Here is a 15,596-nt window from a genome sequence, read left to right as displayed (position 1 = left end):
ATCAAAATAAACCTGAGATAACATAGACAGATAAACTGGCCAAAAATTCATCAGTATGGCACGAAAATGCATACTCAAGCGGGAAAAAAAAAAACCGTTGTTATTCAATTTTAGCAAGTACTCCATACTACATACATTGGTTACAGATTCTTTCAAACACAGCTACACTCTCTATCCACAAAAAATTCGAGAACGGAAAAAAATGATTACAACTATATAAAGCCACAAAAACAAAAACAAAAACAAAAACAAAAAAGATTTTACTAAGTGCTAAAGCATCAAGACTTGTCTTCCTGTACAATTGTTTCGATCAAATTGTCAGTTACAAGGCTTGTCTTCCTCAATATTCTAGAGAAAATCCAGAATTCCACAAGGAACTGTGACAAACCAACATATGAATTCTCTTTCAAACGTGTTCTTCTTCAATTAACAAAGCTTCAAGTTCCTGCCGCTTCTTCTCCAACTCCTGCAACGGGACAAAAGTTAATTTAACAGACCTAACAATGTCAAGATTCTCACTCCACAATTTTTTCTAGGGACTAAAATCAAATTGAAAGAAAATAAACTCATCTCAGAATCCAAGAAAAAGGAAGTAGATAGATAGATATGAAAAAATGACTAGAGTACTACTAGTCAACAAGGAGACCACTTTACTTCTAGTAGAAATTTAAGAGCCCATCAATCCTGGCACATCAGCTGTAAACTCTCATCTGCTATTCTCAATGAAGCATCCTTGGAGATATTATTGAGCAAGGGACTCGATGTGTTGCAAGACATCTCTCCATCTAGCATAAGTCTTAGGCAATTCAGTGCTCACTGCTAGTCGTAATTCTATGAACAACCTTAGATTTTTGTTTTCCATTCTCAAACTTTGCACGGAATTGATGCACTCACGGAATTGATGCACTTCCCATTATGAAGGACAAAAAATGGATGGATTTTAATTAATTGGCATGACTAATGAAGTAGTTGGTTTTGGTTAGCTATTTTAATCTAGTAGCTACATCAGATTAAGTACAGTTTTCACAAACAAGGAGCCATGGAATATAGCAAAATAGAGAAGCAAAACCTAAGTTAATCATAATAAAAACCTTCATCCGAAGCAACCAATCCAATTAACCATATAAATCAGAATTAAAAAAAAAAAAAAAACTAGACAGCAGACACTTGAATACCTGTAGATCCTTAACTGCTTGATCCCTTGAAATTTCTTTCTGTTCTAGGGAACGCTTCAAAATACCTATGCAAAGGATTCCCTGAAATATTGTTGATTTGAAGCAACATGAAATAAATTGTCATTGAACATTCCTTGAATAAACAAAACCTGTGTATATAAATCTAGCAGTGGATTAGCTCAAGTTTCTCATCATGCACTATTTGTAAAATTTTAAAATCTAAAGAGTCTAAATTCTGTCAGCATTACTATAATGAAGTCTCTCATCAACATATATATCAAATTAATTGCCTTGAGGATTACACTTTTAGATAATAATTGTTTCATTCAAGTATATAAACAATCTTGTGAACACTGAGCCCATTGAACCCATTGAACCCATTAAGTTATTCATGTATGTCACAAAAACATACGAGCACAATATCCTCCAGACGTATGGACATACTTTACAAAGCAATTTTACATAATGAAAAGAGGGGGGGAAAAAACTGTTCAGCTCATCCTCTTACCGATACAAGATAAACAGCAGCGCATGAAAGCAGCAGATAGCTTGCTATACTCTGAAGAAGAACTATATCATGTTGCTTGCCAATAAAGTCAGAGAATGCCCTAGTCATAACAGCAACACTACACAAAACAATCAATGAGGCCATGGATGTAAGTTCATATTCATTGTTACCTGTAATTGATGCATTAAAACAACTTCTAGTGTGCCTACATCAGCATTTCAGTAAAGTGACATGGACAGTGGTAGCTTCCAGAAATTAAAAAGGCTTTCTGACACCAGAAAATGAAGCTTGAATTACTACGATTACTTAGTCATAGCTTATACTCTAACAAATAAATCGCTTTCATGCTGTCTTGTATTCATAGTTCTTGTCAATCTTAATTTTATGAAAACAAAATGCTAAATTTTCTATAAGTTTGATGAGGATGAATTCAATAGTCTTGGGTGTTAGTATACATACAAGATTTGTAGCATGCTTCTGCCAGGCCAATACTCCAACACCTGCAGCATAACATGATAACACCAGAAATTAGCTTCCAAGTCTAAACAAACACACAAAGCAAGTACGAGATTAAATATATGACAACTGTAGACAACCAAGACAGCCATTTAAGTATGGAAAACATGAATAGGACAAATTAATTAAGGAAACAACAACCTATCTTGCTAGTGGATTGCACAACATACAAATTGACTGCTGACTGGCTGAATGCCGACTACTGCAGCAAAATCACTCATATATACTTATATATTTGGAGAGCAGGAAAGGAAAGGAGAGAGAATGGAAAGTAGAACACTTGTCATGACAAAATGACAATGTAATTATGGAATTAAGGCAGCCACTCAGCACTCCATACTACATGCTACAGAGTACTTTGTACTAAGTATTACTTATTGAACAATATCTATGATAGAAATATGCACAAACAGTACGCTATAAAATAGCATGCTAGTACCTCCATTAAATTTATTTTATGGTATTAGAAATTTAGCTTGCAATATCTCCATTAAATTCTATTGAAGCTCCAACAAGACAATAACGATCTAATATACCTCCAAGCTCCAACAAGACAATAACGATCTAATATACCTCCAAGCTCCAACAAGACAATAACATCTTGCTCCTAGCATCATAAAAAATGCATAACATAATTACATAAATACCCAACATTTGTATTGTACCTAGCTTGGTCAATTATTTTATTATATACAACCATAATTGTTCGAATAATTACATAATAAGGTTATGTCTTTCAGAAGCCTAAGTATTAAACCGTACAAGTGTCTGATGCACTTATACTACCAAGCATTACAATATTACATTGAGCTCAATACTCATCAATCCACAACTCAAAAGCCTTATTCTTACAAGTATTACATTGAGGATTGAGCTCAATACTCACTAATCTGAAACCCGGAAACTTAATCATAATTCATAAAGGAGTAATAAGATGAGCTCAATACTCGATCATAATTGAAACAATTCAATAAAGCAATCAAAAATCCACTAAAACAAAGAAATTCATCCAACTAGAATCCAATATAAACAGAAATCATACCTTCCAGAATTTGAAGATGAAACTCCACTCAGTCTCAGCCAAAACCACCAAAATCGCTAGCACAACCGCATAACATCGAAAAATCCCATCAAAAACCTAAATAAAATTGAAATCATATCAAAAACCCTAAATCAACCAACAATTACACCTACAAAATCGACAAATAAAAAGCATAATTAAATACATCAGCTCCATGCTTGAAGGATCGAACAGCAGAAAGAATATTGACGGCAATACAAAGAATAGCAGATATTGCGGTGATGAGGCTGAAACATCTACAAACGATCAAAAATGGCGCATTTCTGCGCCTCAAAGGTGCGTCGGAATTCGAGCTCGTGGTACGAGGCGGTGGCGCGGAAGGTGAGGCAGGGGCCGATTGCGAGGTTTCACCGCCATTTTTCTTCATTTTCTCTCTCCTCTTAATTTTCTTTCTATTTTTGGTAAGTTTTTATTCAAGTTATGTGTGTTCATATTGGCTGATTTGGGATATTCGTTTCTTCATCATTCTTTCAACAGGAAAAAAAGGTGGGAAATCTAATGATTATGGACCGTTCGTTTTCTTCACATTTTGATGTATGGTTGATTGGTTGGTGGTCTTAAATAATGCCCAAAAAAAAAAAAAAAAAATGAAGTGTAGAGAACCACGAACCTATTTGGGACTACTGGGAGGGTAAATGAGTCCAATTTCACCAAATTCGACCTGATCCACTCTGTTTTGAAAAGTGCTTTCAAAAACAAAAAAAAAAATTGTCTCCATAGGAACTTGATTTAGATTTTTAATTTATACGGAGTATGTGCATAACAATTTAGTATAATTCAACCCCAAGTAGTAGAACCCGCCTCACTAGAGTGGGGATAGGTCTCGGTTTGGCGGGTGGTGGGGTGGGGATGGGGATGGGGATAAAAATCATACCCACCATTGGTGATGGGGCGGGGGTGGATTTTAAGTTGTACCCGCCCCGCCTCATACCCACATCTATATATCTTTTAAAAGCAAAATTACATACTTTTATACTATTTTATAAAATAATTACGTAAAATATAATATTAATTATAATATTTGTACGACACTTATATTATAAACAAAAATGTGTGTATTATTAAGAATGTTTTATTTCTATTATAATCCGTATTAATTATGTAGGATTATGTATTTTAGAGACGGAGATTAGGTGGATCTTGGGTGGGGATTAGGTGGGGATGGATATCCAAGTGGGGGTGAGGCGGGGATGGTTTTGGAGTTATACCCGCTGGGACGGGGATGAATATTGGACCCGCCGCGAGGATGGGGATGAAAATATTAGGCGGGAATGGGGATGGAAAGACCACCATCCGCCCCGTCCCGCCTCATTGACATCCCTAAGCTTAACCCCATTGAACGCTATTAAACCTAACTAAGACACCCAAATTTACACGTTCTTACTTTAAACTATCCCTAGTGGGGGTTTTTGATATCACAGAACTCATGGTTGTGGTATGCAAACTTTTCCTATTATAGTAAACTTTGTGCACGAGTAATTGCGAACTCTCTTCATATTTTATTACTTACGCCACTTTTATTTTAGGGGTGTATTTTATTACTTGCTCCACTTTCCATATCTAATTATTTAATAAATTTTTTTGTATGTATGTAGATAAGAATAAAGTTTAAGCAAGTCAACTATTAGTGATTTGGTTTGTTACAAAAAATTAAAAAAAAAAACTAAGTAATTAATAAAGTAAACAAAAAAATGAACTAAGCGCAGCTTATACGGACCGAGTGATATTCTTCTACTCAAGAAGTCGCATTCTAATACCCTCAAAAACCCTAATTTTCAGTTTCAAAATCAAGACGACGCATATCATATGAATCAATTTTTCCCCAATTTTTCATAAATTGAATTCGATTGAAGGAGAGAGAAGAAGAAATGTGGAGGAGGGTTTGGAGCAGCAGCAATGGAGGAGGAGAAATTGGGGGAGGTAGCTCAATGATGATGCAATGTGTGAGATATATGTCGAAGAAACGAGCTGAAAATCTGAGGAAGATAAACCCTAAAGTTCCCTACTCTGAAGCTACCTCCATTGCTCAAAATCTCTTCAATTTGATCCAGAATCGTGGCCCTGTCACCATTGGCAGTGCTTGGACTAACGCACAGGTTCATCTTCTTTTTATCGCGCTCCAAATTCCCTTTTTTTAATATGTATTGATGTTATTTGCTAGTTTGTTTGATAAATTTGATGAATTGTGTTCAGATTTGTGTTTAGTTAGTTGTTTAATGTGTGCTGCACTTGTGAATTTTTGTGGGTGTTTGAAGCTATAATTTTTGGATAATCTTGGTATGAATTGAAATGTTGGATTGTACTGAACTATACTTTGTTTATAAATTATAATGCCGTTAATTTGTAATCATGCAATGATTGTCCAATTGTTCTGTCATTTAGAACGAGGGTTTAAGGGTTTGATTTGGGTGTGAGTTTGAGTGTGGATCAAGAATTCAAGTGTCTCGAGTTTGAATTTATACATTACATGGGATGATACTTGGTAAAAGGTGGCTAAAATAGTTTACATGGGGGGTTAGGATTTTAGGAAGTTGAATGTTATTGGGTTAGGATTTGGGAATCTAATTGTGATTAAAAGCTTCCCAAGTAGTTTAAATGGGCTACTCTAGATTGTTAGATTATAACATGACATTTAAGATGGCACATCCACGAGGAATATTTGATGTGGGTTGTGGCAGCGATTGAGTGTCTTATCTAATGTCCTTTGGTTACTGGGGGCTCACTGATTTGTCAATATGATATAAATCAAAACTTCAAAAGGTGTGACTTTTAATTTTATTGGCGTTGCCCTGTCAAATCTATCAATAATATCAATAATATTTATGAACCAATGTGCATCTAAGACCTTGGTCTACCTGTTCTTGTAACAAATTCAATGAATTGTAGTTCTCCCCTTTCCTACATAAAATAGGTATGGTGTTCCTTGGCTTTAGCTATTATGCTTCGTGGTGAGTGACATACATAGAGAATGCATATGTGTATTTACCAATACTTCCATATGAAGTTGTCATGAGGGTAGCACTTTACTATAAATGTACCGTCTTTGGAAATCATAATTCAGATTCCCTCTTAGCCTAAAAAAACCCTTGGAATAAACTGTTTCATGTGAAGCTCTTCCAAGATCGTCTCATTTTCCTTTCAATGTTATCATGTCATAGTTTTAAGGAAAAGAAAATTGACTGTAATATACTCCTTAATATTTCATCTACTAGAGGAAATAGAGCATTTATATATATATATATATATATATATATATATATATATAATAGCATAAGCACTAATCAGATCCATCATTCATAGCCTTCTGGTGCCTACAGTTATAAGCTTATAACTTAAAAAGCATGAGACACAAGCCCTTTCAGGAATATATACACAACTGCTTTAAGTTTTTACCCCTACATTTCATATCAATCCTCATCATGTATTTGACAAATGACATTGATCCAACAGAGAGAAAAAAATATCATTGCAAATATGGGGAGGGAGCAAGAGGAAATGGGAGAGACAGAAATGAACAAAGAAGAAGCATAGAGGAACAAATGGAATTCACGAACAAGTGAGCAAATATCAGTATTAAAAAAATTGAGCAAAATTATAGAGCTGGAAACAACATAATTTAGCTTCAAATCCAATTATAAGCATGCATGCTTTCGCCAAGCCTAGCATGCCTTGGACAAAGGTTACGACAGCGAACCAGAGAAAGTTCTACCATGCCTTGGAATCCCAAAAGGCCATGGGAATTATAGCTTGAAATTTGTAACATAAGGTCCATGTACTTAAAGCTTAATATAGTCTCATGGTCACCTAGTAGATAATGTCACATTTTGTCCTAAACTGTATACAGAAATTATAACTACGAAAACTTTTGGATTATATATCAATCAATCAAAGCCTTAATCCCATAAGTGGGGTCGGCATTTGGATTATATAGTGATCACAAAATTGTTTCCTGTATTTTTAGTCTAAACATGAAGTAATTGGGAAGAACGTACTAGACTACAATGCAGAGATCTCCATAGTCCATACCTTTAATTCTTTAAACCCCCTCAAGATTTTTTTTTATTGGAAACGAACTATACCAAGAACCATTTTGCTTTATTTGTTGTAAGAAGAAAGATGCCTTAAAGCTTGACTGATTATAGGCTGAATTGCATGGCATTTGACTTACTTCTTATTATCATTTCTATGTCCAAAATCCTGGAAGTAGAGACAAAGTAAAGCAAGATAGTTCATGATATATATATATATATATATATATATATATATAGGCTGTCTGGCTCCCATTCCTAAATTAACAGGATGAAAAAGAATAGGTGGATACTTGTTAGATTATACTTCGTTGCAATGCTTCTTCCTATGCTCCACTCTAAATGTCTTGCTTTTTAAACAGGGTTACTCCATTGTAGTAGTGGTATCATGAATAGCTAGGTAGTAAGTGTGCTCTGTGTAGGCTCCGTTTTTCTAATGGTAAAATTTGCTACTGTAGGAAGCTGGTATCAGTGGAATCGCTAGCAAAACACACATGAAGATACTACTGAAATGGATGAGAGGCAAGAGGATGCTGAAGCAGGTTTGCCAGCAGATAGGTTCAAACAAGAAGTTTCTGCTATGCACGCCTCAAGACTCTGAAGCTATGCAAGCAGCCTCGACACCTAGAGTGAAGCTGCGAACCCAAAAATCTGCGAAATTAAGGAAAAAACGCAAGTGATATGCCCTGTCGCAGATTACCTTTCCCTCATAAAATAATCTAGTCTCATGATTAGGCTTTCCCTTTGATAAATCGTGTTATGATTGTTTTCCTCCTCGTTGATCTAAACTTAGATGAATTAGAATGATATTTCTCTTCTTTCTCTTTCTGAACATATTACTTTACTGTAGCGGCTGCAATCGATGTTTTAGCAGGCTGTTCTGCATCCTAGGGATGTGATTTTCAGAACTCATCAAAGTTCCTGTTTGAGATTGTGCTTTCGATTTTATGCTCTACCATTTTACTATTGTTAATTTGGAGAGTTCACATAGCATTAAGAGGGTTGACATTATCATTAAAAGAGTAGTGAAGAGTTGGCTAACTTGGCAATTTGGCATCAAATGTGTGATAATCAACTCATTTGCTTTTATGTGGAAGCAAACTTATTTATACTACTACTAATTTTTATTTTTGTTATAGAGACTTGTCCAATTTAAAGTTATTGAAATTGATCCCCATTTGTAAAGTTGTATGAGTTATCAACAAAAGAATTTGGATATTGATAGAGGAGTAGATTAACAAAACTCTCAAGCCCTAATCTGTTTCCAAATAAGTTGTTGTAATCAATTTAAAACTAAAAAGAATTCTAATAAGGTGATTGAAGTCTGATAAGTTGGAATAAGTTCAATTTATAAGTTGTGCATATAATATACCCTAAAACAATACAATCAAAATACTAAAATCAGTACTTGTATTTGCTTTGTTAATATACTCGTACTTTATACTTCGTACTTATATTACAAAGTTACCGACATGTAAATTAAGATGGACTTCCTCACAGAAAGCTATATATTTCAGCAAATAATCAAGGACTATGCTTCATCGTGATTTTTGCTTGATTAATTTTGTATTTTACTTTTCTATAATGCTTATTATAGATGCCGTGTGGCTTTCAAATAATAATATTTTATGTTTTTCTTTTAAAAAATTAAAAAGAAAAATAAACTGGACTTAAATGAGTCAAACGGCTCAAACCCCATTGTTTGAGCATACTAATAATCCAGTTATTTATTTCAATAACCACCAAAAGATTCTTATTGATAATAAATGATGATTCAATAAGTACAAATAAATAAATATATAAAATAAATAAAATAAAAATAAAAGTGACTACAAAAGAGAAAGTTTTCCCAACTCGAAAAGTTTGATCAATCATCAATTCATCATCTCATCTAATCCTGATTCCAATCATATTACCAACCTAGAAGAGAGAGATAAAATGGAAGATAAAAGCATAATTGAAAATGGAGATAGAGAAAATGATCAACAAGAAAACCCAACAAAGGGGGTTATTTCTACTCCAAATGGTTCAATTTCTGGGTTTGAATCCCTTCATCACCTCCTTAGTTCCTCTCTTCCTGCTCCCATCTTCCAGGTTTCTTTTTCAATTTCTTGTTCTCATTTTTACTTAAGCTATTATTTTGAAACCCGCAAATTCTTGTATCAGACGGTCTAAAAGACATACGGTTTTGTTATTTTAATAAGGATGACCCGTGTAGAGAACTTTATGAAACGGAGGTAGAGGTGACATAAAACAAAGTTGAACAAAATACTTAAAAGGTTACAACTTTTTATTTGATGATTGATATTGACAAGGGTTTGTATATCGGGGAGCAACATATATTATGAATTATGATGAGTAGTAATATGGATTACTAATGAAAATCGATGTTTATTCTATAGTTGTAATTTGCTGCAGTATAATATGTATATATCTTGATTTAATTTGTGCAATTGTGATGGGTTAAATGGACAGGAAGTACAGGTTGATTTATGGGTTGAACTCTGGAAAATCACTTGATCCTGTAACACTTCCAGCTGCAGCTACCAATTTGTCCAATGACCACGATTTCGATCTTCAGGTTCGGGTCTTGGCTAGCTTCTTTTGTCTCCATTGTTGAATTGATGAAAGTCTTGGATTGGTGAAGGATATTATGTTAGGCTCCTTTTAAGTGGTTTTATGATCAAAGTACAAACTTTGTACCAAAATTAACTTGATGCTTGATCTTTTGCTGTCTTTGGAAGTGTTTTTTTAGGCAATACATTTTTTATAAAAGTATAATCAATGTGATCATGCTATTTTTTAGCAAATTTATGGATACTACTATCAAATTTTGACCACAAGTTGTCAAAGAGGAAGCGAATTTCAGGATGGAGTAGCTATGAAATGAGCCTTTGTAGGCATCTTATCACTCCCATAACGTGTGGCGATGATGGCACTCTTTGTCTGAAAGACCTTTACTATCCATTTGTGGTTTCTGTTCCTCCTGGTGTCTGTGTATTCCCCTTGTCAATTTGTCATCCTCTTTCGCATTTCAGCCTGCAGAGCCCTCGTGGCCTGTATAGTTGTATAATTTACTGAAGCTTAAATTGAATTACAACTAGATGTGCTAACTCTGTGTTTTAGAAGTAAGAATTTTTTTTCAATGCTCACTTAATTTTACAGGCATACTGCTTTCAAGCTCAAAAGGAATCTCTAAGAGAGCCTCGAATTGTACGAGTGGGTCTTATTCAGAATTCTATCGCCCTGCCCACAACAGAACCATTTTTAGACCAAAGAAGGGCCATCTTTCAGAAATTGAAGCTCATCATTGAGGCTGCAGGTGCTTCGGGAGTCAACATATTATGCCTTCAGGTAACAAATACTTCGTACTTAAATTGCTCAGTTGGTATGAAGTTTTTGTATGCTAATAGATTGATAATAAAGTATGTTTGCAAGCTTACATGGAATGCTTCATGTGAACAAGTGTTGATGAATTATGCAATGGTGACTCATACCAACTTCAGTAGTTCAGTTGATAGTATGATTGAAAACAAATTTTGATGTAATCATAAAACAAATTATCTTATACGAAACAAGATGTAAGAGCTTCAAAATTACTATTGTGGATTTTAAAGTAAAATACATTCTAAGTAACTCATGCATGCTGTACAGGAAGCATGGACTATGCCATTTGCCTTTTGTACTCGAGAGAAAAGTTGGTGTGAATTTGCAGAGCCTGTCAATGGGGAGTCGACACAATTTTTGCAAGATCTTGCTAGGAAGTACAACATGGTCATTGTAAGTCCCATTCTAGAGAGGGATGTTGTACATGGAGAGACTATATGGAACACCGCTGTTATAATTGGAAATCAGGGTAACATTATAGGCGTTCGTAGAAAGGTAATTCAGTATGGTCTGATCAATTTTCGTTATGAAATTCTCTCAGCATGGTCATAATCATGTTTGTGTTTGGCAGAACCATATTCCTAGGGTTGGGGACTTCAATGAGAGCACGTATTATATGGAAGGAAACACTGGACACCCTGTTTTTGAGACAGCATTTGGCAAAATTGCCATTAACATATGTTATGGTAGGCATCATCCTTTAAATTGGATGGCTTTTGGCTTGAATGGAGCAGAGATAGTATTTAACCCGTCTGCTACTGTTGGTGAGCTCAGTGAACCTATGTGGCCAATTGAGGTATCTATATAGTATCATCCCTATCTTACTTCTTTTTTTCAACAATTCCATAGTAACTAGTTTAAAAGTATCGTCTCATTTTGAACAAGGTTGCTGACCTGTATACATTTAGGGTTCTCCGACAATAATATATATGTACATGCATCACACCTCCTAGCAACCGAGGGAGACACTTTTATGTGGTTTCAGTTCATCAACAAACAGTCTAATCCTTTTATAATTGGTACATTGGATGAGTTACTTGATTTGTTGATTTGTTTTGGATGGTTTTGGTGGTAAATTCTTGTAGTATTAGTATCGCTTAGGATTAACCTAGCCAGTGTGCCACCCCTCAGATTGAAAGCTGCATTTACAAAATTGACAGCAATTCCTTCACATCCTAAAACAGTTTTGAGAGACTATTTATGGGATCTGGCAACTTCAATTCAGTAACATATTCCACTTTGTGTGATTTATTATGGTTTATGATGAATTTTTGTACAGGCACGTAATGCTGCAATAGCAAATAATTATTTTGTTGGCTCAATAAATCGTGTTGGAACTGAGACCTTTCCGAATGCATTCACCTCTGGAGATGGAAAGCCACAGCACAAGGATTTCGGTCATTTCTATGGTTCTAGTCATTTTTCTGCTCCAGATGCTTCTTGCAGTCCATTCCTCTCTCGTTACAGAGATGGTTTGATGGTTGCAGATATGGATTTAAACCTCTGTAGGCAGATCAAAGATAAGTGGGGATTCAGAATGACTGCAAGGTATGAGCTTTATGCTGAGATGCTCGCTCGTTATATAAAGCCAGATTTTCAGCCTCAGATAGTCTCTGATCCATTGCTAGATAAGAAGAATCCGGCTTAACTCTTTCAGTCTCGAACATACAGTACTTCTTCCATTTCATATACAGTATATTTTTTTTTTTCAGATATTAAAATACGAATCTACCAAGTTTGCACGTTTGTAATGGCACAGATATTAAAAGGCAAATTTGTAATTAAAAAAAAAATTGGTCTCCAAGTTTATATAATTTCAAAGCATTTCCTTTGAAGAATGAATAATAAGTACTTTTTATCATTGTTTCACAATAGATGAAACGTTTTGACTTAATTTGTGTAATATGTTGCTATAGTGTCTACTTTTTATCATAATTGTAACAATCGGGTTTTTAATACTACCTCCGTTAACTATTATGTGCAACAAAGGGGTATTATTTGTGAGACATAAAATATTCCTTTGTTGCACATAATAATTACCGGAGGTAGTAAAACAAATACCCTTTTCTAACTGAACGCAAATTTTAAGGTGTATCCTGGTGCTAGGTGCACCACGCATATACTTTTGAACATTTAGCAAAAAAAATTGAACAATCGCAAGTTTTGAACATGTAGTATATTATTTTATTTTTATTTTTATTTTTTTTTAACACCAAATTTTAAAAAACACGAAATTGTATTATAAATCAAAAGTATAATGAAATATTTTAGGTAAGGAATGAGTTAATGAGATAGTGTAACTAAAAAAAAAAAGAGCATGTTGAAGAGGGGAAAAAAAAAATTGGTGTATGTTTTAGTAGTAGTATTACTAGTTTAGGTCCCGTGCAATGCACGAAAAGCTATTTTAATCGGTTAAAACAACACACAACCACACAACTCTCATCATTTTTAAGTGCATCATATCACCTTTTCCGCACACATGCCAATATACAGTTATGCCCATTAATATATTATAAATTCATACTTTGTAAATAAGAGCAACTCCAAGGGCAAGCTAATTGCCAAATTAACTTGCCATGCCACTTAGGATTGCAAAGCTATTCTTTCTTCTAGCTAATTCATACCACAATGGTTAGGCTAATTATCATTTAGTTTTTTCAGCTTTATTTTTTAAATAATTAGTATTTTATTAGAGACAGTTAATTTCTAAGCTAATTAGCTTAGTTAAGCTAATTTGATTGGCATTAGCTTGGCCAAACTAATTATCAAAGTATCCTCCGATGGTTTGGCTATTAGCTTGAAAATTATTAAAATTGCAAGCTAGTCCCTAAAAGCAACCATTGGAGTTGCTCTATAACATAAAAATAAAATTTAAAAAAACCCGGCTAATCCATTAACATGTGGCCGAAACCTCCAAAATTTCCCAAAAAAGTGGATATTAGCCTTCAATTTTGGAATTTTTTGACTTTTTTTCAACTGGAAATAAAAATTGCCGAAATGTTTAATATGGTCTCTAATACCCTCAGGGAGTCCAATTGGCTGGGAAAAACCACCCAATTTGCCTTTAAACGACCAATTTACCGGTTTACAACTTGCACCAATTTCATTAACTCAAGCAGTCAAGCTTACCAAGAACATTTATGACATCATATAATGATCATATATGGATCCAAATGGCATAATATGACCCCGAGATGTATCCCCTAAAATCTCAATGCTTTTCGACACAGGGCCTCGAAACATTCGAAATTTATGACTTTTTTCGCCAGATATAAAAATTGCCAAAATGTTTACCATGGTACAAAATATCCTCCGGGAGTCCAATTGGGTGTGTGGAACCAACCAATTTTCCTTTAAACGACCAATTTATCGATTTACAACTTGCACCGATTTCGTTAATTCAAGCCTATCACAAACATTTATGACAACATATAATTATCATATATGGTTCCAAACAATATTATATGACCCCGCAATATATCTCCTATAATTTCAAGACTTTTCGACACCGGGTCCCGAAACCTCCAAAATTTCTCAAAAAGCGTAGATATTAAGCCTTCAATTTTGGAATTTTTTGACTTTTTTTTCGCCCGAAAAGAAAAATTATCGTAATGTTTACCATGGTTCTAATACCCTCCGAGAGTCCAATTGGGTGGGTTGAACAATCCAATTTGCCTTTAAGCCAATTTATCGGTTTACAACTTGCACCGATTTCATTAACTCAAGCCTACCACGAACATTTATGACAACATATGATGATCATTTATGATTCCAAATGACATTATATGACCCCGAGATGTATCCCCTAAGATCTCATTTCTATTCGACACTGGACCTCGAAACCTTCGAAATTTCTAAAAAAGCATGGATATTAGCCTTCAATTTTGGAATTTTTTAATTTTTTCGAACGGAAATAAAAATTTCCGAAATGTTTATCATGGTCTTTTATATCCTCTGGGAATCCAATTGGCTGGTAGAACCATCCAATTTGCCTTTAAACGGACAATTTACCGATTTACAACTTGCAACAATTTCATTAATTAAAGCTTACCATGAACATTTATGACAACATATAATGATCATATATGGTTCCAAATGGCATTATATGACTCCGAGATATATTCCCTAAAATATCAAGCCTTTTCAACACCGGCTCCCGAAACCATCAAAATTTCTCAAAAAGAGTGGATATTAGCCTTCAATTTTGGAATTTTTTAACTTTTTTTTCGCCCGGAAATAAAAATTGGAGAAATGTTTACCATGGTCCCTAATACCCTTTGGGAGTCCAATTGGGTGGGTAAAACAATCCAATTTGCCTTTAAACGACCAATTTACCGATTTACAACTTGCACCGATTTCATTAATTTAAGCCTACCACGAACATTTATGACAACATATAATGATCATATATGGTTCGAAACGGCATTATATGACTCCGAGATGTATCCCCCAAAATATTAATACTTTACTACACCGGGCCCTGAAACCTCCAAAATTTCTTAAAAACGTGGATATTAGCCTTCAATTTTGGAATTTTTTGACTTTTTTTTGCCCGAAATAAAAAATTACTGAAATGTCAACCGTGGTCCCTAATACCCTCCAGGAGTCCAATTAGGTGTGTGGAATTAACCAATTTTCCTTTAAACGACCAATTTACCGATTTACAACTTGCACCGATTTCATTAATGCAAGCCTACCACGAACATTTATGACAACACATAAAAATCATATATGGTTCCAAACGGCATTATATAACCCCGCGATATATCCCCTATAATTTGAAGACTTTTCGACACCGGGCCCCGAAAGCTCCAAAATTTCTCAAAAAACGTGGATATTAGCCTCCAATTTTGGATTTTTTTGACTTTTTTTCGCCCGGAAATAAAAATTGTCGTAATGTT

At 34.6% G+C, this 15,596-nt stretch overlaps 3 protein-coding genes across 3 annotated transcripts; 2 read left to right on the top strand and 1 right to left on the bottom strand.

Annotated features, from left to right (window-relative positions):
• Positions 1-84: 84 nt before the first annotated feature.
• Positions 85-3,849, bottom strand: LOC110738021. Its single transcript, XM_021918382.1, has 6 exons — positions 3,426-3,849; positions 3,242-3,337; positions 2,143-2,183; positions 1,684-1,801; positions 1,176-1,256; positions 85-466 (listed from the first exon to the last, which is right to left on the bottom strand). Exons 1-6 carry the CDS (start codon positions 3,645-3,647, stop codon positions 407-409), a joined length of 618 nt encoding a protein of 205 aa, XP_021774074.1. The 5' UTR covers positions 3,648-3,849; the 3' UTR covers positions 85-406.
• Positions 3,850-4,922: 1,073 nt separating this feature from the next.
• LOC110737995 lies at positions 4,923-8,266 on the top strand. The gene is made up of 2 exons (XM_021918354.1): positions 4,923-5,376; positions 7,767-8,266. The coding sequence occupies exons 1-2, from the start codon at positions 5,149-5,151 to the stop codon at positions 7,986-7,988; spliced, it is 450 nt and encodes a 149-aa protein (XP_021774046.1). The 5' UTR covers positions 4,923-5,148; the 3' UTR covers positions 7,989-8,266.
• Positions 8,267-8,973: 707 nt separating this feature from the next.
• LOC110737986 (beta-ureidopropionase-like) lies at positions 8,974-12,543 on the top strand. The gene is made up of 6 exons (XM_021918343.1): positions 8,974-9,402; positions 9,784-9,889; positions 10,474-10,662; positions 10,963-11,190; positions 11,267-11,491; positions 11,975-12,543. The coding sequence occupies exons 1-6, from the start codon at positions 9,272-9,274 to the stop codon at positions 12,341-12,343; spliced, it is 1,248 nt and encodes a 415-aa protein (XP_021774035.1). The 5' UTR covers positions 8,974-9,271; the 3' UTR covers positions 12,344-12,543.
• Positions 12,544-15,596: the final 3,053 nt, after the last annotated feature.

Source organism: Chenopodium quinoa, unplaced genomic scaffold, assembly GCF_001683475.1.
Source record: "Chenopodium quinoa cultivar QQ74 unplaced genomic scaffold, ASM168347v1, whole genome shotgun sequence".
NCBI classification, from domain to species: domain Eukaryota; kingdom Viridiplantae; phylum Streptophyta; class Magnoliopsida; order Caryophyllales; family Amaranthaceae; genus Chenopodium; species Chenopodium quinoa.
Note: the sequence above shows the minus strand (reverse complement) of the source record. Positions and strands in the feature narration are given on the sequence as shown.

What these genes read in the sequence shown, in the direction of transcription:
- LOC110737986 (XM_021918343.1), top strand. Translation starts at nt 9,272, where the DNA reads ATGGAGATAGAGAAAATGATCAACAAGAAAACCCAACAAAGGGGGTTA. An exon ending in TTCCTGCTCCCATCTTCCAG is followed by an intron (nt 9,403 to 9,783) that starts GTTTCTTTTTCA and finishes TTAAATGGACAG; the next exon opens with GAAGTACAGGTTGATTTATG. An exon ending in TTATAGGCGTTCGTAGAAAG is followed by an intron (nt 11,191 to 11,266) that starts GTAATTCAGTAT and finishes TGTGTTTGGCAG; the next exon opens with AACCATATTCCTAGGGTTGG.
- LOC110738021 (XM_021918382.1), bottom strand. Translation starts at nt 3,647, where the DNA reads ATGAAGAAAAATGGCGGTGAAACCTCGCAATCGGCCCCTGCCTCACCT. An exon ending in CCTTCAAGCATGGAGCTGAT is followed by an intron (nt 3,338 to 3,425) that starts GTATTTAATTAT and finishes AATTTTATTTAG; the next exon opens with GTTTTTGATGGGATTTTTCG. An exon ending in AAGCAGTTAAGGATCTACAG is followed by an intron (nt 467 to 1,175) that starts GTATTCAAGTGT and finishes GTCCCGTTGCAG; the next exon opens with GAGTTGGAGAAGAAGCGGCA.
- LOC110737995 (XM_021918354.1), top strand. Translation starts at nt 5,149, where the DNA reads ATGTGGAGGAGGGTTTGGAGCAGCAGCAATGGAGGAGGAGAAATTGGG. An exon ending in GTGCTTGGACTAACGCACAG is followed by an intron (nt 5,377 to 7,766) that starts GTTCATCTTCTT and finishes TTGCTACTGTAG; the next exon opens with GAAGCTGGTATCAGTGGAAT.